The 27,887-nt window shown below is 38.6% G+C and overlaps 3 protein-coding genes across 7 annotated transcripts in view; 1 reads left to right on the top strand and 2 right to left on the bottom strand.

The window, feature by feature from the left end:
* Positions 1–2,620, top strand: part of lsamp (limbic system associated membrane protein) — a 77,762-nt gene extending 75,142 nt beyond the window's left edge. Inside the window, exon 8 of the mRNA XM_077722287.1 lies at positions 1,600–2,620. Within this exon, the coding sequence (XP_077578413.1) occupies positions 1,600–1,604 (5 nt within the window). The 3' untranslated portion in view covers positions 1,605–2,620. The remainder of the gene's footprint in view (positions 1–1,599) is intronic.
* On the bottom strand, positions 460–11,826 carry gap43 (growth associated protein 43). 2 transcript variants are annotated; one of them, XM_077722288.1, is made up of 3 exons: positions 11,514–11,826; positions 5,157–5,757; positions 460–1,692 (listed from the first exon to the last, which is right to left on the bottom strand). In XM_077722288.1, exons 1-3 carry the CDS (start codon positions 11,541–11,543, stop codon positions 1,613–1,615), a joined length of 711 nt encoding a protein of 236 aa, XP_077578414.1. In that variant the 5' UTR covers positions 11,544–11,826; the 3' UTR covers positions 460–1,612. The 2 variants fall into 2 exon arrangements, with proteins under 2 accessions (XP_077578414.1, XP_077578415.1); XM_077722289.1 differs by having other exon boundaries at positions 5,163–5,757.
* A 4,271-nt stretch (positions 11,827–16,097) lies between these two features.
* mpzl3 (myelin protein zero-like 3) lies at positions 16,098–26,426 on the bottom strand. 4 transcript variants are annotated; one of them, XM_077722506.1, is made up of 7 exons: positions 26,339–26,426; positions 26,139–26,242; positions 24,291–24,457; positions 18,462–18,675; positions 17,781–17,937; positions 17,245–17,314; positions 16,098–17,051 (listed from the first exon to the last, which is right to left on the bottom strand). In XM_077722506.1, exons 2-7 carry the CDS (start codon positions 26,206–26,208, stop codon positions 16,971–16,973), a joined length of 759 nt encoding a protein of 252 aa, XP_077578632.1. In that variant the 5' UTR covers positions 26,209–26,242; positions 26,339–26,426; the 3' UTR covers positions 16,098–16,970. The 4 variants fall into 4 exon arrangements, with proteins under 4 accessions (XP_077578632.1, XP_077578634.1, XP_077578633.1 ...); XM_077722508.1 differs by adding an exon at positions 25,211–25,343 and having other exon boundaries at positions 26,139–26,383; XM_077722507.1 differs by lacking the exon at positions 26,139–26,242 and having other exon boundaries at positions 26,294–26,403.
* Positions 26,427–27,887: the final 1,461 nt, after the last annotated feature.

Here is a 27,887-nt window from a genome sequence, read left to right as displayed (position 1 = left end):
TTGAGAAACCACTCTCTCTCTTATTTTCCGAACCGCTTATTCTCACAAGGGTCGTGGGAGGTGCTGGATCTTATCCCACCTGATTTCTTGCACCAGGTGGGGGACAGCTTGAATTGGTGTCCAGCCAATCGCAGGGCACAAGGAGACGGACAAACATTCGCACTCACACTCATCATACCTAGGGGCAATTTAGAGTGTCCAATCAGCCTAGAAAGCATGTCTTTGGAATGTGGGAGGTAACCGGAGTACCCGGAGAAAACCCACGTAAGCCCAGGGTGACATTTGCTTTATGCCCGACCTGGATTTGAACCCAGGATTCCCAATGTGAGGACCACGCGCTAACCATTCATCCACCTGGCCGCCCTACATAGAAATATTTTCAGGATAACATTTTAGTTAATGTTCAAACCCTAAATTCCTTCTAATAGTATCGACTTTGGAAAGAAACAACACAGTTAATATTGGTAATTGGCACATTTGCTTTATTTTGAAAACAGACATTGAAACCATTTGTAATGTTTTTTTTTCCTCACAGGCTGGAACTTGTTAGATTGAAACTGGACATTGCACTCACTGAAACATAAGAAATTTTTTTCTTTGTTTGATCATTTGTATCTTTCTTTTTTATGTATTTTTCTTAACATCTGTGCAAGAATATTATCCCAATTCATATAAACTGTCATAACAACACCAAAGACATCAAAAAGAAGCCGCCACACCTCTTAAGATTTCATAAATGCGAAAAAAGTTCCTCTCGGAGGGAGAGTTCCCATCATGCATCTGGTTCGATGGTTCATGCTACTGCTCTCATATTTGGTTGGCAGAATACATTTTTTCACATAATAATAATAATACTACAGCGGATGTCTAAAGTTTATATACGGTCATGGCATTTTAATGGCAACAGGTCCTTTTTCGGCAAATGAGGGTAAAGACAGTTTGTAAAAGTGTTATTAAAGCTTGAATGTATCAAGCAGAGTGAGATTAATAGTATATTGTCACACAGTATATGTTGTGGTATACGGCTCTCCAACTGGAAATGAGACACATTCAAGTATACATTCTTATCATATCATGTTTTTTTGTATTTCCCGTTTGATGTGTTTTCAATACACTTGAATTGTAATGAAAACGTGCATTTTAAATCCATATTTTTTTCTGTGCGTGCACAGATTTTTTTATTTTCACCTTTTAATGTGTACAAAAGGGCATTGCAAAGCAAATAAATTCGAGTTTTATTTGCTATACATCTTAAAAATGTGTATCTTTCCAGTTGGGAGTTTTATGATCCACTGCCAAACCCTCTACAATACATTAGCAAAAGATGGTGGAAAGCAAATCTTCCTCCTCATCATTATAACAATCATATTTCAGAATCATCATCATCATCAACAACAAACAACATCATCACCACATCATCATAGTATTAGCTTGAGCCAAAAAACTTCACGCTGGAAACTCCCCCAACATGAGAAAACCATTGCCACACAAAAATGACAAACAAATAAAAATGGGTTGCCTTTGCACTGGGAAGACAAAGAAACAACCTTTTTAGAATTTTGTTTTTCTTCATTCTCGTAATTTTTTTTCCACTTGCAGGTTAGACTCCGCCTCACTCCTCTTTGCTCTCGGTGACCTCTGGCGCTGCCTCTGCTGGGGTACCACCCTCTGCTTTAGACTCCTCTGCAGCATCTAAGAAAATAATGGGAGTGACAGGTATGAAATAAACTATCAGATGCAGACTACAAACTGAGCAAAACAAAAAATATATATAATTATAAGCCCCCCATCTAGCCTTGAGATAGAATACACTAAAGTTTTTACTCACATTCCAGAGTACAATGTATAAAGAGCAAGTTAAAGTGTGATCTCACAAATTGGTTTGCACAAAAGAATTCCTCTGTGTGTAAATAAGAAGTTCCTCAAGCCTGGGAGATAACACAGACAGTAAATATTAAAAGAGTGCCTGCTCCTAATGGGCTTTTAAAATATTTAAAGGGAGAGCACCTCATCCTTTCATATCCGACAATGTCATCCATCACCCAATGGTAAACTAATGGTAGAAACACCCATAGAAGTTGATCAATGATCCAATAAATCCAAGTCTTACCAAAGAAATTGTTAAATGTGTGCTTACCTGATAGTTGCTAACAACACCTTAATCTAATTGAACTTGCAGAAACTAAGTGATGATAGTGAGCTCACCCTCTTTCGATAGAAAAAAAATGGTAGGATGACATCATTACATTTGTAAAAGGGAGGGTGGAGCGTATGGGTAAATGCTTAATGAGTCAGTCTAAAGGGGAAGAAGTCAAGCAGACTGCTCTTGTCTAAATGTTTAAACATAAACCTAGAAGTGTGGATATGACTCAAGACATGATGATGTCATTTTGCAGAACTCTTAAGTGCTTTCTGAGTCACCATAATGTAAGGCAAGTCCCCAAAAATAGATCTAGTGAGGTCACTTCCATCGTTATCATCATCGTTTTGTCTTATACTCAAATACTTCGACTGCTTTTCGTTTTGTTTTGTAACTACTATGAAAGACTGGGGAAAACCTCCCAATGAACCAAAATGTTAACTCCGAGAAGTCAATGATTTACACAATTATTCACACCCAACCTAAGGCAAGCAACTAACTAGGGCAGGACTTATTACTAACTTTGTAATGTTACACTAAAGTATTGTGCGTCTGTCCAAATTTACAATTTGCTCAAAATAAATATAGACGTTACATCGTTTCGCCCATCTTCCTCACAATGTTTGGCTCTCAGTTTCAGCCTTTCTGTTGGAATGCTGCATGTTATCATCATGCTTGCACTGGTTTTCGGAAAGCTGCTCCAGGATTTCTCAGAAATGACAATAACACGTATGTTAAAGTCATGTGAAATGTTAGCTTTTCTATGTATGTGATTCAATGGTTATTTGTCTACTACTACTACTGTGTCGTCTAATTAGAGGGCAACACATTTAAAGCTATAGGGCCATCTTTTGTCATATGGGGTAGGCTGCCCAACCAATAGCAGAATACATACTTAATTACTTACAATTTATCCATACAGGAATTATGTGACTGCTTTTGGAATATATGTTCGAGAAAATAGCTATGCACAATGAAGACACTGATCAATTTAGGCTAAAGGTAAAAGTGTAATAAAAAAAATGGCTATCATCGGGCGACCCGGTAACTGAGTGGTTAGCGTGTCGGCCTCACAGTGGGGGATTTGGGTTCAAATCCAGGTCAGTCCACCTGTGTGGAGTTTGCATGTTCTCCCCGGGCCTGCGTGGGTTTTCTCTGGCTACTCCAGTTTCCTCCCACATTCCAAAGACATGCATGGGTAGAGTGATTGGACACTTTAAATTGCCCCTAGGTATGAGCATGAATGGTTGTTTGTCTCCTTGTGCCCTGCGGTTCGGTGTCCCCGCCTCTGGTCCAAAGTCAGCTGGGATAGGCTCCAGCACCCCCCGTGACCCTAGTAAGCGGTTCAGAAAATTAGATGAGATGCTATTATCACTTTCCTCCCCAAAGTTGTGATCATTATTTTTGTCCTGAAAATACAAAGTTTTTTCGCATTTTCACAGATATTTAAAGATGGAAACTGCATACCCTAAACGACTCACCTTATAATATTACATATTTTCAAACAAGGGAGAAAACTGATTCTTTTTTTTTCTGTGTGTACCATGACTTAAGTTCTGTTATTCATTTAGATGGGGTGGGGGGCCACTGGCTCCTGGTGTGGATCTGGACCGGTAGATACCATTAATCATTCATCTGTTTCAGAACACCTGTTATCTGTAGTCTGCTTTATGCAGGCCAACTATCCCATCGAGGTGGTAACTATGACAACGCAAAGACACTGCTGCTTTGTGACCTAGATTCAGTGTAGCGCTCCAGTTGGTGTGCACGATTGTGTGTGTGTCAAGGTGGGTGTGTGTATGTTTGTGTGAGTGTCTCATGTCCCCGTTTAGTCCAGACTGAGCATGCTCCATTAACTACTGTACCTGTCTGTCCCAGACAGGAAAGTCCCTGGACTACAATTACTAGAGTTCCATTCATTTCTTTCTATCCAATTACTCCTATGCTTAGTAAAAAATACCAAATTAACTGGCAAACCAAATTGAGTTTTGTTTTTTCTAATATTTTCTTTCTGTTTGTTGTTCAATGTGACTTATGGTTTGGTGTAGAAAGGTAAATGCAATTTTCTTTTTCATACCAAAAGCATGTGTGGTAGTCTGATTGACCCCTTTCATATTGTCCCTAGTTTTGCACAAATGATTGTTCGTTTTCTTGTGCATTGTGATTAGCTGACAACAGATTAAGGATGCCCTTTGTGAGTATAAGCGGATTGGAATATGAATGAACATGAACTATGATTTGTTTTTGAATTCATTTTGAAGATTGCAGGATTTCATAATGTATAAAAATACAGTTGGAAGGTTGGTTTCTGTATGAACCACCAGAGGTCTGCCAAGGAGATTTTAATTTAAAGACATGGCAAAAAGATATTACCTGTGGTGCTTGCCAAGTGGACGATAGGAATGCCGTCTATCATTTCTATTGAGTATTTTTACCTTGGACTTTTAAAAGATTGCATTCGTCTGAACTCAATGCCCCTTTCTCATTGCTACTTAAGGCACCATTTATGGCACATGTGTCAAAGTGGCGGTCGGAGGGCCAAATCTGGCCTGCCGCATCATTTTGTGTGGCCCGGGAAAGTAAATCATGAGTGCCGACTTTCTGTTTTAGGATCAAATTCAAATGAAGAGTTTAGATGTATAATACATTTCCTGATTTTCCCCCTTTTAAATCAATAATTGAAATTTTTTAATGATTTTTTTCTGGGTTTTTAGTTCAAAAATCATTTTGTAAAATCCAAAAATATATTTTAAAAAAAAGCTAAAATAAACATTGTTTTAGACCTATAAAAAACTGAATATTCAGGGCTTTTAATCCAGTTCTTTTAATCCATTTATTTAAAAAACATCGAAATATTATATCTAAAATGGTCAAATCAAGTTAACGTTAAAGCGGCCCACGAACCAACCCAAGTCTGACACCCTTGATTTATGGTAAGTTGAGTTTGCAATTGTTCCAGTTTTATCTCAAGGAGCTTTTGTTGGTATTAAATATCACCATGAATAATAATCTATACCTTTACCTTTTGTTTGGTCAAGCTCCTCCTTCTCAGCTGCCGGGCTGACAGCAGCAGGCACATCGGCTTGTCTGGCCTCCTCCTTTTCCTCCTCCGCCTTCTCATCTGTGGCGGGACTCTTTGCCGCAACTGGGGCCTCCACCTCTTTGGGGTTCTCTTCAGCTTTCTCCTCAGCCTTTGGCTCCTCTTTGGGGGGCTCAGAGGATGCCGCGGGACAGGCGACCTCAGGTGCTGCCCCTACAGGAGACGTTGCTGCTCCTGCGGTTGGGGGAACGGCGGCTGCTGGTGAGTTAGCAGGCTTTTCTACCACTGGACTTTTGGCTTGGCTCGTTTCCTCTTCCTTTTTTTCCTTCTCTTCTGTAGCACCCCCCTTTTCAGCTTCTGCTTTCTTCACCTCTTCACCTCCTTCAGTTGCTTCTTCTGCGGCAGCAGGATTGTCTCCGTCCTTCTCTTCTTCTCCATCTTTCATCTTTTTCCGAGTTATGTGTCCGCGGAAGCTCGCCTGTATTTTAGTCGCAGCCTTATGGGCCTTGTTATCTTCAGGTTTGTTTGGGGTACCATCTTGCTCAATTTTCTGGTCCACATCCTCATTTTTCTCCACCTGGATGCCAAGAAAGAACTTATAGTAAAATACAAGTGAAAAACTACATAGGGTGATCATAGTGAAAATGTTAAAACAAATCATGTTTTCTTCACAGTGGTTTAGCATTTATCTTGAGAAAATGAAAATCTCAAGATGTCATGCTGGTTGGTATACCTTATTTACCTTATAGGTAAATAATGGATCACGTTGAAAGTTCACAGGAAACAGTAGAAAATACTTTAAAAATGGCAAAGGATAGGTGTTAGTGAGCTTGAAAATTGATAAGCCTGATGTAGACATAGTGGACAGGTTGGGTCAAGTTTCCAGGGCTGATTTAAATTAAAATAAAAGGCAAATGTAAGACGGGATGGGGACCATGGTTAAGGAGAAGAAGAAGGAGTTATTAAAAGGGTACCATTATATTACCTTTGGTTACTGGATCCAAAGCTGTCCATCAAATAGTGGGTTGTGTAATGATTTAATCATCTAATGAAAAGAAATCAAATCAAATAAAGGAAACAATGATGAGCACTGAAAATGCAAACAAAATGTTACAATACATTGGAAAATAAAGAAAGCAAATAAAGTTAAGTTCAATATTGTTCTAACCAATAAAAAAAAATAAAAAATAAACATTTTATGTCCACGTTAAAAAATATGAATAAGCAACATTGAGCAAACATAACTTGTACATGCAAGCAGTGTAACATAAGTTAGGCCAAATGATAAAAAATGTAAAAAGAAGTTAATGTGTTTATTGATTTTGTTAAAGTGATCTCATTCTGTTCAGTTAGTAATGAATTTTCTTTCATTATTAAAAAACAAATATGGAAACGGCACACTTGTGAATAGCTTGGTAATACTGTTGGATATAATTAGTTTATAGCCAACCTTAGAGACTAGGCATCTTAATGAAGCACAGTAATATTCTCCACTAACGCCCTCTGAGTTAAAGCAATATAAAATCCTAAATTTGTTCTCCAAATTGCAAGGAGTCCAGATAAAGAAAAAAAGGTTTCTATGACTTCCATCTCATCTTGCTGCTAGGGAACCAAGCGCCTGCCTTCCTCAGTATTCACGACTGTGTCCCTTCCAACTATCAAAGGTTACCTTGGCAACCACAGTGCTAGCTCATCACCGTGCTGTCTGCTGGTTGGTAAAATGCTTTCACCATTTCACTGAAATGAAAGACTACCCTGATCAGCAGTGTACCTGACCTTTTGCTAGCCAATAGGAACTCGTAAATCAGGGTTGCAATCACCTTAAATTGGGATTCTCTTCTTGGAGGTAGTTTCACAGTCCAGTGTGGAGGGAGGAGACGATTTTGTTTATCAATTCAATCAGTGGATGTCTGCAATTTTGCATTAGAAGTCATTATTCTTGGGGGCGATGAATGTGAACAAGCTTAGAATGTAAAAATGTCTTGTTTTATATGGTCCTTTCAGCAAGGGTCTCGGACTCGGGCCGCTTTAACGTCAACTCAATTTCATGTGGGCTGGACCATTTTAGATATAATACTTAGATTTTTTTTATAAATGAATTAAATGAACTGGATTAAAGGCCTTGAATATTCATTTTTTTATAGATCTAAAACAATGTTAGTTTTAGCTTTTTTTGATATATTTTTTAGATTTTTCAAAATGATTTTTGAACTAAAAACAGAAAAAAAATGATTAAAAAAATAAAATTAGTGATTTAAAAGGGGGAAAATCAGGAAATTTAATATACAACTATACTTTTCATTTTAATTTGATCCTAAAACAGAAAGTAGACACTCATAATTTACTTTCTCGGGCCATACAAATTGATGCGGCGGGCCAGATTTGGCCCCTGGGCCGCCACTTTGACACATGTAACATAGAGTTAAAGCGAGACAACTGTGTCAGTATCTAGCCCAGGTGAGTTACATGATTTAGTAGCTGCTGGCTCTAAAAGCCAACACATCATCGTCAGGGTCAGTGTGTCAGCTCAATATTGCAGCAGGGGCGACAAGGTGCAGTCATACTCATATTCTGGCCCAAGGGTTAAGAGGATGTAAATCAGGCTCATATTGTTCAATTATTAATGGGAAACCATTTGGATTCCATCATTTCAAAAATAGATCACCAAGCTAAGTGTAATAACATGGAATACTATTGCTAACCAAGAGTTAGAATGATTCAATGAATAATACAAAACAAGATTTCAGGTGGCCTTTTATAAAGGGCTGATCTCATTGGTGCTTAAAATTAACAAAATTTGACCCAAGCACTTAACTCTAAATATAATTACTTACTGGCTGCATACAATGAGTCAGACCAGGAGAAAAAGGAGATGGCAACGGATGAGGGTGTTGGGGAATATGGTGGTATGACATCATCATTGGATCGGAGGGGGGTTTGCCAGCTACTTTAGAGATTAGGGTGTATGAGTGCAAATGTAATAACGTGCCAGCAGTGATCTCATTGAGTTTATGAGGATGAAGAGGGAGATCATCATCCTAGTTTGATCGCATTTGTGGCGGCAAAATTTGTATCGTCGATAATGGATTTGTTCACTTCCGTTCCAAATTACCGGAATTGCTGAGACTTGTACATTTGATGGACTTTTATTATTTCCTGAAGAGATAATTTATCAAGAATGTCAACAAATATACAATATATGGCAGTAAACTGTGCTGAAAACAAGATTTTCTGTGTATTATATTAAATTGAATGCATAGTTTAGGGACTATTCTCTTCAGTATTTGCTAGGCTTACATTTTCATTCAAAAAGTCAAGCTGTGGCGCCCATGGGTACAAATAGACCACTCCCTTCAGTTCAAACTTGAACATCATTAGACCCCGATGACATGGTAGAGAGATAACATATTTGCATTAATTAAAGGAATTACTAATGACGAGACAGTACAGAGTTTGCAAAATGAAGTCCCGCGCTAATTGACTTCCAGTGTGATGTTGAAATCACCGCAGAAAAATAATGATGGAAAATTACCAAGTGATAAGACTATATAATTAACAGCTATCTTATCATTTAAAAAATAACTTAAATGCAGAACAATGTTCATCAGAATATGCTCCACGTCTTATCCAACCACTGGATGTGTCTATTACATTGGCAATCGGTTGCGTTCACTGTCTGCCGCTGCCCTTGGGTGGGCACCAGCTGTCGTGAGAACCACACCCAGAGTCATTGGCTCTAGATCTATAACCACCCGCGCTCACACACGAAGACATCCCATCCCCCAACAGTGACACAGTAGCAATCCACCACCTTCTCAGTGTCTCTTTGCCAGTGCCATTTGGGAGTCTTCAAGACAGAAGAGCAATGGTTGATCTGCCACGGAACCCCTTTTCATACAAATGAACACATTTGGCACATACTTTAATCCTTTTCCTTCCTTTCCAATACAATAAATCAACCATAGGAAATAATCTGAACCTCTTTCCTACCTTCTTTTTTCTTTACAGAATAAGAAATCCTATATGTCAAGTAAATCTGTACAATTAGATGACGTTATAGTCAGCCATGTCATGTTTTAAAACGAACATCAGCTGAAAGAGCAGTGCTAGTAAGATTTTAGTTATTAATGGCGAAATATTCCAGACACCAAGCCCACTGCTGAACGTCTACCTCATATGCTTTCTCTACTTTGTATCTTACCAAGACAACTGTGCGTACATTCTCTCTCTATAGCTCACTCGCTCGTTTGCTCTTGTCTCTCCCCGTCTCGCTCAGCCTAGCGCCACACCCTTTTTAGCCAACGATCTCCTGCAGATGAGTCTAGGGGGTGGCTCAGGTGGCGATAGCCACAACCCCCTTGGCAGCCATCGCTGCGTCATCCCTCCCTTTCGTCCATCAGTCATCGAACGACGTGACAGGATGTTCAGCATCTTCACGACGAAGCCATGCTGCAAATGATACGCCAACATATGCCTGTGTTGTTACATCATCTGGAGCAGCCTTTAATTCAATTTCAGTCAGTCGTTGTCTGAACAAAGGCTCTGCAATCGCCGCTGATCTGACAAGGGAGCATGCGTTGGGGAGAGCTGCAGGTGGGGGAGGAGAGAGTTGGAGGAAAATGATGGCTGGACACGAAGTGGTGGCCACGGGGGAATGGAAGAAAAGCAATATGGCACACAACTCATAGTACAGCTAAATCCTTCTCACTATAGTTGGAAACGAGACATGATAGGCAGGTTTGTGAATCCATGTGTCTTAGGAAGAAGTTATTCGTATTCTTTCCCCAAAAAAATAAAGGCTACTCAGGATAAAGATCCATTAGAATTATCCTTAGACAAAAGATAAACCTTGAGTTCAAAGCCACTCCCATAGAACCGGATGCTTTATTACTAAAACTCTTCCTTCCCCACCCCCTCTATTAGTCAGAAGAAATAAAGTAGATCTTTTTGGGATATTAGTATAGGTGCATCAGTGTTTAGTGTCTAAAATGGATAAGCTTTTCAAACCAGAGGCAGCTATGCTTGAAGCCGCCATGACTGGGAAAGCTCGCTAAAAAGCCGGGTGCCTCACCCACCACATGTCTGCGGTGTGCAGCATGCTGCCCCCCCCCCCCCCCCCATCCCTCCTCCAGGTTTCCGCCCCTCATTTCTACCTCCTCCAACCATCATCCCTCATTCTGCCACCATCTAGTTTTATTTCCTTTTCTGCCTCCTCGCATCCACTCAACCTCGCTACCTTCCGCTACATTACGTCCATTTAAATCATGATTTTTTTACCCACACTCATTTTCTTCGCTAGTACATTTTTATGCATCTCCACTAGAAATATTCATGTGGATATTCCAACTATTTTTCTACTAAATCTAACTACTCCCTCGTCTTTTTTTTTTGCTCTTGCCATACTTAATATCTCCCACCTGCCACAGTCAATATGACTCATCCAGAAATTAATGAGATTCCATCAAAATCCACCATGTCACGAATCTTACCAAATAAGACTCACATTTAATTTGCAATATAGAAGAGGAATAATTCATAAAAAAAAATATTTCCATACTGGTTAATGCAACACTTCTTTCTTTTCCACACCCATTTCCATGCAGCACGTTGCCTAATTTTCTTTTTCTTTACACTCTGACTCCCCAAAAGCACCCTTTCACACCCTTTAAATAAGTACACACTTGATTCTACCCTCAACTGGCAGCATCTACTCATTGAGTTGGAGGGCTATGATAATCTATTTAGAGCCATTTATTCCCATTGTAATCCCCCGAGGCCGCTGGCATGGTGCTGTTCACTCACTCCGCACCCCACCCTTTTTTTCCTCCTCCTTGCTGTGGAAATGTACTTTTTTTGGGGTGGGAGAGTTACCCACTTACTCTTAAGACAATAGAAAGCAAAATATAATCATTTTGTCAAGATAGACTAACAAGCGTTGGTTAAATTTGCTGCAATTAATAGGAACAATAAAACCATTGAATTAATGTGTTGGAGAAAATGGAAACTATTTTTCTTTTTACTTCTTACAAGTGCCTGATCAATAGGAGGGAATATCCCTCCCGATTAAATTACAGTCTGGAATAGGAAATGTACTATGAAGTCAGAGAAGTATAGTAGCGGTATCCATTGATGGAGGATAATCCCATCCACAAGGCGTGTCTGGGGTCCCTGTAGAAAAACCACTAGGAAAAGAAACCCATAGTCCAAGTAATTCACATCATCTTCTATAACCACTGACTGACAGCAAAGGAACAAATCTGAAAGTTGAAAGTTGAGATCCAGCAAATTGCTGACATGAAATGAAAATGGATGAAATAATTGAGAGCAGTTTACCGGCTTGGTTCTTCTTATGCAGCACAGCATAGTTGTTGCCGTAGTATCCTTCCTTTTTCTTCTCCGCTTCTTTCCTTCCCTTTTCCTTCTTTTCTCTTCTTCTCTCCCTCTCTCTCACGTGCACTCACTCTCGCTCACTTTCGTGCACACACACACTCACACACACACACACTTTTCTCTCACTCTCTCTCTCTGGATTGGATCAACAGCTATGCTGCCCAGTGCATTTACTCTTGCCAGTCTGCACATACACTCTGTCTTCGCTAAGTCTGCCTGGTTTGCACCTCTCTCTCGCTCTCTCATTCTCTTTTTTTTTTTTTTTTTGCTCGCTCTCCTTCTCTCTCTTTCCCTGACAATGACTACAAGCCCTTCCTTTAAAACCCCACCCTTTGCCTTGCCCCTTCCATCCCTCTGTCCTTCCATCCTTCACACTACTACCCCCCACCTCACCTTCTCAATCATAAAATGACCCCCCACAACCACCACCCATTTTAAAGCAGTACTTGTCTCTTTTTATTTTTATTTTTTTTTATATTTCTTCCAACTTCTCCCTTTTCATTCATGCTCTACCAAAATCCCCTGCCCCACCCATAATTTGAAAGCCAAAAAAACAGACCTCAACTATTACTAGTATCTGCATTTTTTTATATTGAATTTCTGCCACGATTTGACTCCCCAGCTTCTTTTTCTCCATAAAGGCGCTTTCAAATTAAACTTCTCAGTCAGTGTCCAGTATACTCTGTGGATCTCAAATTAGCATTAGGTCAACATTCAAATCATTCAGACAATGCCAAAAGCACGTTTCATGAAAATACCGGCATTCACTATCACCACTCAAAAAATGTGATAGATAGCAATACCGCATGCATAAATGCATGCATGCATACGCACACAGTGCTCTTAGAACACGTCACCCGCAATATCATCCCACCCCCCATGCCCAGTGTGCTGTTCTCATGGAAACACTAGCAGATAGACTTGGAGAGCAGAGGAGGAGGAGTGTATTTGCGTGTGAGTATGAGCAAGAAAAAAAGGGATGGAGGTAGAAGGATGCAAAAGGGCCGGGTGTGGCAGTCTTATCCCCCTTCCTTCCCCCCCTTTTTTTTATCTCCCTCTCGTCTCACATTTTGGTCATAGTCACATTTAGTAAGCATTTATTTATCCCCGCAAGTATGTTCACAGTCATTAATGTTCAGTATGGTGAGCAAACACCCATGCTGTGCTTTTTGTCTTTACATTCCAAAGAAATCCACTATGTCTTGGTTTCTATACCAGCAAGACCAGTAACAATACAGACCAAATCCAGCTACGTTCTGTTGGATTTATGTGTGTATGTGTTTTTGAACTGGTTTTGCTGGTACAAGTACCAGCATATGGTGGATTTCTTAGCAAAGATAACACACTGTGATGCCACAAGATTCCCCCACCCCCTCTCTGATACTACTGAGTTGCAACAGATGCTCCAGACACGAAAATGGGTGTCAGGCATGGTCTGACAGAAGGGCTAAGAACAATTTGTGTTTTTTTTTTTGCTTTTACCGGATTATTCCAGAAACACGTCACTGAGGGGAAGGTATTGACCTACACTGCTGAGCCACAGCCTTCCCGCTTGTTGCACGTACTGACACTCAAGTCCAGTATGATCACATTCCTCTTTCACTTCACCATTATGTGTCATAGTGTATTTCAGATGATATGCGGTATAATGTATTGCGTCATTATTCAGTCATGTCATGACAGTCAGTCACACACAAATAGCAGAAGAGCTCACACTAATGTTACACTATATAGATTACAATCAGGAATCCCACCAGCTTGTTTAGAACCAAAAAATAATTGTTTAAAAATTACAATTATTAAAAAAAATCTAGAAAAATGGGCGCTTAACAAATAAAAGATTGATTTTACACACTAAGAGAAGGTGAAAAAATTCAATCGTTATAAATCATCATCTATTAGGATCTGACAGCCGTTTCTGGACACCATAAAACATTTCAACTCTCTGCGTTGCACGATTTGGACAAACGTAGTGAGAGAATCTTAACATACACACACTCACAAACCCATAAATCACGCTTTATAAGGTTTATAGATTTTTTATAAAAACAATCATAGGTTGTGGCATAGCTAGGGAATATTAATTAATCATTTCTAGCAAGTCAAACTGCACACACTCTCAGAACAGACCACAGAATATGGATCCAGATGGCTTTCTATATAGGCTCTGACCATTTAGTGGATTATTTTGACAAACACGTGCATTTTAACCAGCATGGAAGTCTTGGTCTTTTCTGGATATTACTGCAATAAATATATTCACAGAAGGAACACATAGGCCAACTCGGAGCATTGTATAACGCCTCCCACGCATACAACTCAGCCATACAGGCAAGGAGTAAGGGGGAAAAAAAGTTTGGAGCAAACAGCATGTTTTAAAGCACGCAAAAGAGAGGGAGGCTTGTATTAAAATCTAAAGTTTCATCACCATTTATTGATTACTTCCTTCCTCTGACGTCTACACATCCATCAGGGCTGTTTCAACTGAACTATTGAGTACAAAAGTGGCAGTGTTTGCTGCATAGTGTATTTGGTAAATTGACATGATAATGACATGACATTCAAATATGTTCTGCCTTAATTGTCTAAATTGGGATATTTTTATACTCGAATTTACATGGAATGAAAGCCAAAAGATGCCAGCCTACATACAATTGTTAGTGCTCATTAGTTCATGATTTTCACTCAAATGTATCTTGTCACATCTAACAAACACACAAACATTATCTTGCTGTCATGCTGTCTAGTATTTCAGACACTTAACTCCAAATTGCGGTCATGTATTGTCCGCTTGATCTTCTCCAAGGACAAATACAGAGTAGATCAACATCATCTTTCCTGCTATCCTTGATTCAATAACATTGGATGTGACAGGATGTTACACCTGACACAGGTCTTCTCATACAGTGTCATTTTAGTGAGCATCAAGGAGAAGTCACTGGACTGAGCAAGGATTTAGTCGCCCTTAATTCAATATTAACATCACACATCGAAATTAGAATTGCTAATTTACTGTTTATGCAATGCGATCAATCATTTCCAAGGTCCCATGTTCCAGTTTATCCATTATGATTTGTTACGTCAGTCGTATCTTAGCAGTTGATCATATACCAGTATCTTGAATCTGACTTCCTGAGTAGAGTTTGCATCCACTTCTAACTATCATGTTGATTGGTGCCCATAGTTGGCTAGGATAGAATATTTTTTCTCCCTGCTTTTGGGGAATTAAACTTTTTGAATAAGTCTTCAGTGGTGGATGAAGCATTTTGTCCAAAAAATGACTGTTTCACCCCATTTCCTTGGATAAAACGTTTCAACAACCATGTATTTGTGTGAGGGTGGTGGCCCAGTGGCTATGTCATCAGTCTGCCAACTCATTGGTCCTTGGTTCAATTCCCAGTGCATGCAATGATTTTTCCACAAATATTCAGTTAAAAGAATAAGTTAAAATGCCTAAGTGTTTAAGTGTATAAGTATTCAGTGGTGGATGAAACATTTAGTCAAAAAATGACTAAGTGTTTAACCCCATTTCCTTGGATAAAACTATACGTACTACTGCTTTCTCCCACAGGTTGGTAGCCCAGTGGCTAAGTCATCTGTCTACCACCGGTGTGGTCCTGGGTTCAATTCCCAGTGCCGGCAAAGATTTTCCAAATATTCAGTTAAAAGAATAAGTTAAAATGCCTAAGTGTTTAAGTGTATAAGTATTCAGTGGTGGATTAAGCATTTTGTCCAAAAAATGACTAAGTGTTTCACCCCATTTCCTTGGATAAAACGTTTCAACACCTATGTATAAGTGGGGCACGAGTTGGTGTAGTGGGTTGCACACCCGCCTTTGCACGGAGAGAACGTGAGTTCGCTTCCCGGTGTCGGCGGTTCACTGACCAAGCAAGCGGTCGAGGGTCGGCCGAAGGCCGACCCGAGAACGCCTTTCGCACAGACAGGTCCTTCAACTGTCTTCCGAACTGCCGAAGGCAGTTCGGAATATAACCTTTTGCTGAAAAGTATGACTAAGTGTTTAATATAAATTAAAAAGTTTTTTCTTTTTTTTTCTTCTAGTTCCATTTTCCAGACTACTTGGTTCGGTGATCAGCCAAAGGACGACAGCGGGAATCGAACCCAGGTCTCCCAGACGGGAGTCCAGTGCTCTAACCTCTGCACCAACCAAGTGACTACACTTTCATTAGTCGTCATCTGAGTTTCTTGACAAGAAGTACACAGAAACAACTAAGTGAAAATGTGTGCCGACAGCGGGAATCGAACCCAGGTCTCCCAGACGGTAGTCCTGTGAACTAGCCTCTGCGCCAAACAAGTGACTACACTTTCCCGTGTAATCATTTGAGTGTCTTGACAAGAAGTATACAGAAACAACTAAGGGAAAATGTGTGCCGACAGCAGGAATCGAACCCAGGTCTCCCAGACGGGAGTCCAGTGATCTAACCTCTGCACCACCAAGTGACTACAGTTACCTTTGTAATCATTTGAGTGTCTTGTACTCGCAAAATCCATGTATTGGATTGGATTGGATAACTTTATCCATCCCATATTGAGGATATTTAATTGTGACAGTAGCAAGAGGGTGAGAATCTAGATACAGGAAAGGCATAGTTACACGTAATACAAGCAGTTACAAGTTAGACAATACAGTCACAAAGCCCGCAGAACAACAAAGCAAAAGCACAAAGTACAAAGCAAAGTAAATGGGATTATTAAGAATCATTAAATCATGAAGACAGAAAAGCAGCCAAAACACAAAACGTGCAAGAGCGAACGGGGCTACCGCTACCGGCTGCCACTTGAGCGGTGCCATCTTGGTTGCAGTAGCAAATAGTGAAAGCATTTCCATTAAACATAACAAACAGAAACAAGAGGACACTGCAAAATGCTGTAACCAGTCATTTTAGCAACAGACTAACTTTGCATACATATTTCAAATAAGATTATCTCTCATTGTGACAAACATCTAACTCATAAATCAGGCTTATTTGTCATCGAGTGGACATCATGCAATTGTTAAACAAAAAACATGTAAAGAATATTTTTAAAAATGCATCATACAAGGACTACCGCATCCAAAAAAAAACTCATTTTACAAAATGAAAGCAACATCCTATAATACATAAAAATGTACTAATATGTACTCATAATATTAATTCAAATGCAAAATGATAATCTTAATTTCATAAACAAATATGACAAGCTAAATAAGACATCAACAGCTGTGACAAGGCAATAAATTAGACAAAATGTATCTCCTTCACATCGTGTGCACCTCTTTACTGAACCGACCTGCTGAGAGGTTGTCATGCACATTAATTCATCATTGATTTCCATTCGGTCCCAACCCTATAAAAGGCCCTGAAGGTCTTAACATTTACAAGTATGCAAGTGGACTTCCTTCTAGCAGCGAGACTCTGCACAACCTTCAGTAGTCGGTGAGTTTGGTTTCATGTTGTTGTAGTTATATTCATACTCAGAATCCTGCACACAAAGATGAGGAAAATACCACATGAGAATGAGCTAGCAGAAAGCAGACATGAAAAGCAAATAAGAATAATTGAGTATTTAGACACAGCATGGAAGATCCCGCCTGTGAAGCTATGACAAAAACAAGTGACCTACAGTTATTTTTTTAAGACCGTCACACAATTGAAGAGCATGTAATATACTGTACCGTCAGATCTAGGTCACAGCATGTGGCCCCCTTGTACTTGGTCCCCACTAGACCGTTGTCATATTCCTCTCTAAAGGACACAGAAGAAACAAATGTGAGTCAAAATGCCAAGTAGGAAAAATAGGAAAGACTATAGAGTTAAATGTTTAGGACCTGGGGATTAACATGGATTGTTGTAAATAATTTAATGTTACTAATGATCTGAAGCGCAGACTAATAATTAACATTTTGAGATCCATCATCTATACTAGCAGTAGGGTGGGCAGGAAACTTATTTGGGAAAAAACATGGACATCCCATAGTGATGCCATTGGAAATAAACGTGTAAAATTAATCTGAATAAGCAGTAAATGTTGGCTGGACATGCATTTGCTAGATTTATCAAGAGACTTGGGCCAAAATCCCATTCCGACCACAAACTTAATCATTCTTCAACCTTTGTAAAATTAGCAACTCAGAGGTGAATCCATACCAAGAAAAGGCTGGATAAACCCCAAGAGACTCACTTCAGTGATTGGTTGAACAAATCGACTCACCCATCTTCGACCTCTATGGCTGATCTGTAGCCCTGTGATTGGTTGTGATCTCTCTTGGGGCAGAGCATTTGACCAATCAGAATGAGGGCAGTAATGGTGGAAGGGATGAGAACGAGAAAGAGGAGGACTGCAACATCTGAGAAGCGAAGGCTTGGTACTAAGGAGAATCATAGGAGTTACTTAGTGTCAAAAGATAGTACATTAAGAAAGGCCCTATTCTCACCTCCACATTTTCCTTTCAAAGAATGTAATAAAGAGGTACAAAGGAATAAAATAATAACAGCTGCTTGATTACTTTTAGCAGTATCAAATTGTGAACTACGGAGGATTTTGATACTAACTAAAATATACTACTGGGAAGTTAATGTACAAAATACACATTAAATAATTGTTGATGAGTCCGCTGCATTCACTACAACAAATTGTAACTTTCCACTCCAATGTGCCTCTATGTCAAGTACAGTTCTTTGAAATATATATAGGTAGTGTTCATATACTGTAAACATCCATTGGGAAACTCCGTTTTGTTATGTATTTAGTGAAGTCACTTTTCTTTTTTTGCATTTTGGGTGCAAAAGGCCCAAGTGGGCAATTTTATATACAGTAAAGTTTGCAAAAAAATTTTAAGCATAATGTTTCTGCTTGATGAACTGCAAAGTGATACAACGTGAATCATCTTACCCTTTGGCGTGACAGTGAGTACTGTGTGCGAGTTAGGGCTCCCATGGACATCTGGTGGATTTCTGACTGAGCATGTGTAGGTGCCATTATCATTCAGTGTGGCATTGATCAGAGAGATGGAGGCTTCCCCCCTTGCTGGGCTTCCTTGCCACTGAATACGCCCACCGAACTGGCCCTCTGAAGGAGGGTAGGCACGAGAAAAGAAGTGGAAGAACTGATGAGAAAAGAACACGAAGCAGGAAATAGTTAATCCAGAGTTGAGCATTGTGGTAAAATGCAGTCAACAGTAGTAGCAATGGCTTGGAATTTTGTCAAAAAACAAGAGCTAAGTGGGGTTATTGTACGTGTAGAATAGTCTCTCTGCTATTGCCATAGCAACTCAACTACTTCAGAGGTAAAATATAATATTGGTGGAAGAGCAGGGGACGTTGCTCACAATGCATTATCCTTCTAGTGTCAGCCTGATCATCTGACCACAGTTGTATCAAGTCCAAATATAACCACCTAGTTTCCACATTTTACGATGATGTCGACCAACAACAGTGCAAAATAAACACAATTGAGTGCTTCAAGCATGCCTTTTTTTATTATTTCCTGATTATCCCTTGCTGATTTTCATGCAAACACTGACAGTAATAATGACTTGACTGTGGTGCTTGCGCCAAAGCATGTACTAACTAGCATAATAAATCAAAGTGAGTGATGTAGGAACAGAACTATATCTTAAACAGAGGACCCCCATACGGTAATTTATTTGGCTTGTCTTAAATTCAACTTGCCACATGTTTTATTGTGAAGAAATGCACAATTATGTTATTGATTTGTATTCACCACAGTATATTCTTTTTCAACAAAATCACTTAGCCCTCTACCAAGATATAAACATATGTCACCTAGGAAATCTATGGACAGATGGCCAAGATCGAATAGCTAAAAGCAGATAAAGTTTCATGGAGATCCAGAATTTATTTCCAGGATTTCCTCTGAGAGGCATAATTGTCTGACAAATGGGGAGGTGCTAGCAGCTGGTCAATCTGACTCTGATCTGTTTGAAATTGAACCTTTGATGCTGCATAAAGTTACTCAATGAACCACTCTCAATGCAAATGTTTAAAAATGTTTAAATTGCAAGATAAAACTGAGCACACATTCAAGCATACAAAAAAAAATGTACTCAGAGGAATAGCTTCAAAAACTGCACATAAGGGATGGCACAAAAACCAATAGGCATAGGAGAAAGCTACATTCACCCAGACTCTCAAAGAATGTCATAATTTTTACATGAGAGTGCTTGGCATACACTTGTAAGACAGATGGTGGGAATACATGCTGACTAAAAAGAAAAGTGTTCATAAATATGGACAGAAATCTGCTCGGGGAAAACTAGTAAAAGTAAAAGTACCTTGCAGACTCTATAATCCTATCAAAAATGAAAAGCCATGTATTTCCTGGTTCTCCAAAGAAAAGAAAACATGGAAATAATGTTTGACCAAAGCATGTTAGCACTTTATACCTGTGTTTGGGTTTACTTCCAGCGTTTGTGAATGGGAGCATAATTGGTTGCATCCCTGATTATGCTTATGCTAGAATGAAGGGGGTATAATTATCTCAGAGCACTTAGATTGATTAGTTTAATATAAAATATGAAAACATCAAAGCCATTCACACATATATACAATTCTAACAACTTTAGAGGCTAGATTAAGCATACTAAAGTAGTTGGCAAAGTCAATTTGTAGTACCACAATAATGCAAGCCTCCTGTCAGCGTTTGTTGACTTGTAGTATTTTGTATATCTTTGCTCAGTGTAAATACGACTTTGAAATTTGACTGAATAAAGGGTAAATCTACAATGGCGGTCTGCAACTTTTTATTATAACAATTTAAAATAACTAACTTGGGGAATACAGTAATACCTCGACATACGAGTGCCTCGACATACGACCAATTTGAGATACAAAAAAGGGTGGAGGCGGGAAAAATAGAGCCAACCCGGGAGAAGAAAGGTATAAAAATGTAAAACTAAATTAATTAAATTAATTCAAGTTCATTCACATTTGTTTATGTTATGTTACGGGTGCCTTGCCGTGCAAAAAGTCTCTTTCTTGCTCTCTCTCTCTAAGACTCAGTTTTGCAGATCCTCATAATCAGGTGACTTGGACTCCATTGCAAAATTATGATCGGGACATCTCTATGTAGGACACTTGCGTGTGGCTGCCAGGCATTGACACATCAACATGGCACACATTTTAAATTAAAAAAATATCGAAAATACAAATGCTTGAAATGCCCAGTGGGAATTGTCACACAAAAAAAACACTAATCCTTTCAAAGCTTTTTCGAGCCATGCTAATTAGGACTTGCTTAGTCATTAGTCAACAGCAGGATAGCCATCAGCAAACAGGATGCCATGCAAGCACTCATTCCATCAACCACTCCCAAATTTAATGTTCTAACATTTGATTGGAGTTGAAAGAGCTCGTAAAACACGGTCAAATTAACTGACAAAGTATATGTCACGTATTGTCTGAAGGACTAACTTCATCAAGACAGATGTAATAGAAACGAGCGGTGAAAGCTTTGAGTGATTACTCAAATTTACAAGATTTTAAAGATTACACTAAAGACATTTGCTCCGGCATGCCTTATTATGAATGTGTTGTATGGTTCTAAAGTAATTGGCTCAGCATTGATTGTGTATATTTTTTGCAATGGGCTAAACGCAGAGATGTAGTGGAGGACCGAATGCCCGGCCCGATCTGAAAGTCACCCCCTCACTTTTAGTACAATGTGGTTACTCAATAGTAAATTGGTTAATGATATAAGGAGTTGTGGACCAACTTATAAATAAAGCTGTACCATGTACTCCGTGATTTATTGGGCTTTCATTGTGAAATTGGCCAGCAATATTTTTGCAGTTTCTTACTGTCAAAACTGCACATTTGTGGGACAATAATATTCAAGTTATTGTTTGATGTGACAAAAATACATCAACAGGGTGATAAAAACCAGGTACAATTTCACATAATCAACAGTTTATTAGACCCCTGTAGAATGTAGAGAATAGTCCGGAAAGACCAAGTATGAAAAATGAATGATTCATTTAAAACAATTCCCAATCTTGGCAATTATTATTTTGTAGAATTTATGTGCCCTAATTGCTCCTACAATTCACAATGTTCTTTCACAGCTATTTGATTGAAAACCTAAGCTGTCTTTTACCATATATCAATTTAATTCTCATTTGGAGCAAGTTTAATATGCAAACTAATGAAACACTAGCAATTGGGTTTGCATTGCCTGAATAATTGTAAATACTATGGAGCTTTTCACATGTTTATTCATGGTCAGGGCCACTGTAATATACGACCAGGGAACCTCAGACAAATAATTCTGCCAAAAGCATTAATGAAATTGGACGCAGTGTGAATTACTGGATTACAAATTAAAATTGGACGCATTCAGCCCAAATTCCATCCACAGAAAACATCAAGCTAGATCCTATTAAGTATTTGAGATTAAAAAATAAGTGTTGCTCTATTTGCAATAACCTTAGTTTTGCAAGGTTGTGACATATTGAGATACAATTGCACGAGGATGCTATTATAACAATACCTAGTCTGTTTCGTTGCCGTTCTTCCGCACTTTGAGGGCAGACAACTTTGTCTCTTAATGACTAAACTAACAGTACTCCACATTAGGAGCCACAAAACATTAGCTTTCACTTCACTCTGAGTGCTCCTATAGGAAATGATAGCATATAGGGTTGCAACTACCACAGTATGTATTCCAGTGGTCCAATGCAATTACACAGACCCACATTTGATGGCTCTCTTCATGCCTAAATGGAACTTCCTAAATTATGTGGTGGTTTTTAGTGGAATGGTCAATGAGCCTCAACCTAGATTGAGCACTGTTAGTAGATTGAGTGCTGTTATGGGTTGGAAGGGAAATGTGGATGGCATCTTGGAAGACCACAATACCACCATAGAGAAAAGGAATTTAGGTAGCTGATCTTATTACCTTTCCAGGGAAGCCTATGAAAAACACACAGGCTGGCCTGAAGTGTGGTTCCATAAAAGACTGACAGATGAAGCACACGCAATGATTGAATTGGGTTGAGACTTGATTTGAACCATGCAAAGGCGCTTTACCAAACAAAAACCCTTGTTACAAATTCTATTATATTCCCACCTATTTTGCAAACTAAATCGAACGCATGTTGTGATGATGCTTTTTTTCGCGCCGGTCTGGAAATCTTCTGTTATGGCTGTAGTGCAGCAATTCTATGTTTCTCTCTTGAAGAAAAGTTGCATGTAGATAATAGACCATGTCTAATTCTAAGATATTTGCCATTGACTGGAGCCTATGTGACTGGAGCCCTACATACAACCGACCGTGTCCTTCTGGGCGTGTTATGACGCTGTTTGAACTTGTACAGAACATTCTCTTTTTTTTTGGGGACCTACTTTTTCACTTTCAACTGTGTATTCCATGATAAAACTAATAAAATCACGTCTACATACTGGTTTGATCGTTTATTTTTGAATACTCTTTGACTAAGTTGCATCATTTAATTGGCATTTAAAAGTATGTGATATGGGGCCTTGAATTGAATATTTTCTGACCCAATGGTTCTTTTTTTTTTTAAACATAATTTACAAACCATAAGCCACTACACAAACAGTTGGAATACATGTTTATGAATTGTTAAAGGCCAATGAGCTACATGTACTTTGGTTTAATATATGATAACAATGTTACCCCCTGCGGATTATTTATCAACAAATACAGTTTTCTGTTCAAATTTGGTGGGTATGCCTTTTAAGGCCCAGATTTACAGCAGTTTTTTCTTTTGTTTCTAGTGCCATTATTTCTGACTCATTTAGATAAATGTTAATTGGCTGATGTGTGGTACTTATGTGAAACAACAAGGGACTAATTTTTTCCACAACTGATGTCATTTTTGGGAAAATGCGACCGTTGGAGAAGGAGGAACTTGATTGGGTAGCAATATATTTACTTAAAGTCATGAGTCAATCATAGCATAGCTACTAGAATGATGAAGTCATTGTTTTTCCATCTCAATATTACTAAGTAACTGTCACAGAGAATACAGCCTAAAGTAAAAAAAAAAGAAAACATCTAAAACTAAATAGGCATTGATTTCTCTGACCGCTCTGTTTGTGTTGGTTCAAATATGTTTAACTATTTAAAAGCCAAATCCAGAGCTCGAACACAAAGGTGATTACAACTCCTCTATTTTTTTTTGTTCGACGGGCTAAATAAAACATAACCCCTTATCAATGGATTAAGCATTAAACTACGTCCCCACATTACAACATCACTCAACTTTTGTTCAGTCAACAAGGGACGACTTTAAGTTGAATCCAACACTGGAAGTAAGAAGCAGGGGACAATTTGGCCTCTCTTAAAATATCCCTAGGTGTACAAAGCTGGGGTCGTTGTGGCCTAGAGAGTGGCCAAAAAGGCCTAAGTGCTTTTTAATTAACAAGCCGTTCAGCCACTATTCTTTTATAAGTGCGACCACATCATATGCATTGTGTAGGAATGCGGACCAAACAGAAGGGAACACGCAAGGGTATACATACATGAAAAATGAAAAATATGCTTCTACTTAAGAAAAAAAATTCAAGTTACGAAAATACTTCTGGAGCCAATTAATTTTGTAAGTAAAGGTACCTCTGCATTTTTAAGAAATTCAGATCAGAAGATCTCACTTGTTTGTCAACTGTGGGCTTATGAAATTCTTCAAACCATTTTATATATATAAATATATGTCTTGAGACTTGATTCGACTTTACTCACAGCCTGTGGCGGCCCTCCAGTTTGGGGTCTGTAGGACCAGTCAACAGTCATCTTGCTGGTGGGCCGGCTTGTGGAAGTGAAAGTGCAGGACAGTGTGACGGTGTCTCCCATGGATGCATGGAGTTCAGCTGGTGACCTCACTGTGACAGATGAGACTAGTGAAGGAGCTGCAAAGAAAAGCACAACATTCATTAAAAAGAACAAATGAAATGAAAACCATAGTGTGTATCGTTTTGTTGAGGTGTTCCATGTATACGCGCCAAAAATTTAATGGCCGACATGTGACTAAAAATGACGTTTCGGTCTGAAACGCTTTCATCACTGAAATTATAGCAAAAATATCTTGTCTAAGCAAAAACTTTGTAGGCGTGAACTACTCAAGAGCACTCGAGCAGTGAATGAGGATGTGTTGGCTCCGTGCAGCTTTTAGTTGGCACTCACAGTGGAAAAGCACAAGCGACATTCACTTCCTGCCTTTAGATCTTCTCTTAACTTGCCCTCTTTAAGCAGTTCTAAATGGGTCTATAGCACGTTGTCTCATACGTTTTATTTATTATTCTGAGCTATGCATTCTTTACATTTCAGCATCAAAGATGTAGTTTTAAGTAAATATGTTTTATAACTCCAATTATTAAGAATTCATGTTTTAAATAAATTACATTAAATGCACGCATATACGGCTGACAGGCGAGCAGTCTGGGGTGTAGTCTGCCTTTCGCCCGGAGTCAGATTGGATAGGCTCCAGCAACCCCCACTTTACGAGGTCGTGCGGTGTGGAAGATGATTTGGTGCCAATGCATACCACAAGAGGGAAGTGTTGAGCAATATTAGCATTGAAATGATTAGAAAAAGAGTAGAAATAAAATCTCAACATTGGCTTTGCTGCAGGTTGGGACATTTATTTTTAAAAGTTTTCTTACCCTTAGGAATCCCACAGATAACTGAGCCCTGGCAACCAGGATGTAAACACAGACTTGATCTTGTAATTCGCTGATTGACATTTGTTGTAAGCCAGAATCATGACATTAACTTTAACGGCATGACAATTTACTCCTATAATGGGAAAATGGATAATTTATTCTTGAAAATCAGGTTAAATGTGTTTGCAAAACTTTCTTTAATGCCTATTGAAATAAATATATAATATACATATGTAAAGAATATATGTTTTTCTTATTTTTGTTTAGTTTTTTAATTCATAAAAAAAGAAAGAAAAAAATACATATATAGCAGATGGTGTTTAATTTTTAAGTAAAGTGGCAAAGTAAAGAACATGTATATAATATATATATCTAAAGAATATATATATAGATTTTCTTTGATTTGTTTTGTTTTTTAATTTAAAAACAAGAAATTGAAAAGAATATCAGATCCAACTCAAGATATAAAGTGATCATACAAAAAAAAGGCCTCTGCTAAAACGTTTTGATGACTTTTTTTGTTGAAATAAAATTGTGACACCCAACCCTGTTCTCCCTTGGAATGTACATAACCGAGGTCTGGTCAGTATAAACGCTCACGTGTCGCAATCACGTTGGACGCCGTCCATCCAAAGCGCCTGCCTTTAAAGAGAATCTTCTTTATTTTACTACTTTACTTAAAAAATAAACACTATCTGAATCTGCAAATAACAGACGCTTTATTATTTCATAAATGTGGACAAGGGGAATTTGCCAGAAGAAGTCGGCTTGTCGTTCTTTTACCTTAACAAGCATGGCATTTCTCAGAAACGATTTCGACTTTTTAAACGTAACAAATAAGAAAGAAAAGAAAATACCCTCGTTTCTTGATCAAACGCCTCTGATTGATTAAGCAACGTGAAAACCGATCTATGTGTTGTTTACTCACCGAAAAAAACAAGCAAACGGAACAGCAGCACGACGCGGAGTAAACTATTCCTTTGGCACGCTCGATGCATGTTAGGATTTACAAAAGCATCCAAACGCAGTTGTCTAAATGTAAAAAAAAGGAAGAAAAAAGACGTCAAAGCTTTTGAAAAAGACCTTCCATTCTCCCGTACGGCGTGACTCAAAGTCTCCGTTGCGCACCAAAAATGAGGACGACTTGCCAAACAGGTGTTTCAGGAAGTGCGTCTAATGCATCAACTTGGTGAATTAATCACACCTGATAAAAGCCTTCAATCTTTTATCATTCACCCAATCATCTAACATAAAGAATTTTCTGTGACTGGTATAATAACAATAAGAAAATGTATACACTTTATAGACATAGTTAAACTAATTTGACTGGAGTGCTTGTTTAGTCAAAATAAATTTAGTCAAAATAAATTTTCTGAGTAGTTAAGACATCGTTGGTGAACAAATTAATCAAAAAGCACACACAATTAAAACCATATTATTCAACAGAACACTCATTATTATTATTCATTCATTTTCTGAACCGCCTTATCCTCTGCATGTGTTTTTTTTTTAATAAAAAGCACCCATCCATCACTAGTTTCCTCCTTTTTTATTATCACGAATATTCCCACTGAAGGCTAATTTTTCCCCCTTATCTCCCATACCAACGTTTTTAATACTAAACATTCAATGCTCTGCTGGGACCAGCCTGCTATTTGTAGTCCTACTAAGCTACAGAATCACACTTACCAATCTCCTGTCTTTTCTGCTGTAATTGTCTATAATGGGTCCTATAAGTATTTGTTTTGGCTTTATGTTTTCCTGTGTTTATGAAAGTTTCTTTTGAACGTTTGTCTTTTTTGCGTCATTCATCCCCATAGCTGGATTTACAATTGCTGTGTCACTTCCTGGTAATCTGTCTAGGGTATATCTCTTAATGGTTAGGTATTAAAATGCAAGTCTACTGCAGCCTTAGTTGTAGTTTGATATATGTATGCTGTACAGGGCAATCTAAGTGTGCTTAGCAAGGTAAATATAATGCTATTCTGTACCATAAAACATTATAAAATGGTTCCCATACTAATAAGTGGAATATCACTTACTCTTTTGAGCAGTTGAATACTTCGGCCATCAAATTGTTTTGTAAAACCTGAGGAAATATGCAATGGCTAATACGCTTGACCTTGCTAAACTCATGTCCTGGACAATGATTCTTTGTATACCTTACACAAGCACCACTGCATCGAGTGTGTGAGAGCAAAGGGCCTCTCTGTTGACAACTCTCAGTGTCGGTTTTCAGTATAAAATCTTCTTTGTTGCACCACAAAAGTCTTTTTCCTTTTATGTATTTTGTTTAGTAAAAGCCACCAATCCATGAGAGACCTGCACTGAAGAAGACAAAAAACAGGATTGAAATTTCTTGGGATAAATGATGGGAAGGAGATGTAATTATCATCTTTGAAATGAAAAGCCTGCAGTCTTCTCAATAGTTGTTTTCAGGACTTTGATTCTATGTGGAGAATAGGTGACGAGAGAACTGAAGTCTGTGAAACAAGATAGAAAGGTTTCTCACAACAAATCTGTAGTCATATATCATTTAAAAATAGATGATACTCTGCGTAGGCCTTTTCCGTTTGTGTATAGGTGTGTGTGTCACACAATGACATTCTTTCTTGACTAAATGTAAGGTGCTTTCTCTTTCAGTAAGACATGACAAGCCCATGCTTTTGTGTGTTTG

The sequence above is a fragment of the Stigmatopora nigra genome, chromosome 8 (genome assembly GCF_051989575.1).
Source record: "Stigmatopora nigra isolate UIUO_SnigA chromosome 8, RoL_Snig_1.1, whole genome shotgun sequence".
In the NCBI taxonomy this organism is placed as follows: Eukaryota; Metazoa; Chordata; class Actinopteri; order Syngnathiformes; family Syngnathidae; genus Stigmatopora; species Stigmatopora nigra.
The sequence above is the reverse complement of the archived record's forward strand: the minus strand, read 5'-3'. Positions and strand labels throughout refer to the sequence as shown.

Bases quoted from the DNA above. Each gene is read 5' to 3' on its own strand.
- mpzl3 (XM_077722506.1), bottom strand. From the start codon at position 26,208: ATGCATCGAGCGTGCCAAAGGAATAGTTTACTCCGCGTCGTGCTGCTG. The intron at 24,458-26,138 runs GTGAGTAAACAA...TTTTCTTTGCAG, and splicing joins CCGTTTGCTTGTTTTTTTCG to CTCCTTCACTAGTCTCATCT. The intron at 18,676-24,290 runs GTGAGTAAAGTC...TTTTCTCATCAG, and splicing joins CTGGAGGGCCGCCACAGGCT to TTCTTCCACTTCTTTTCTCG.
- gap43 (XM_077722288.1), bottom strand. From the start codon at position 11,543: ATGCTGTGCTGCATAAGAAGAACCAAGCCG. The intron at 5,758-11,513 runs GTAAACTGCTCT...CTTGGCATCCAG, and splicing joins GCATAAGAAGAACCAAGCCG to GTGGAGAAAAATGAGGATGT. The intron at 1,693-5,156 runs GTATAGATTATT...TTATTTTCTTAG, and splicing joins TGACCAAACAAAAGGTAAAG to ATGCTGCAGAGGAGTCTAAA.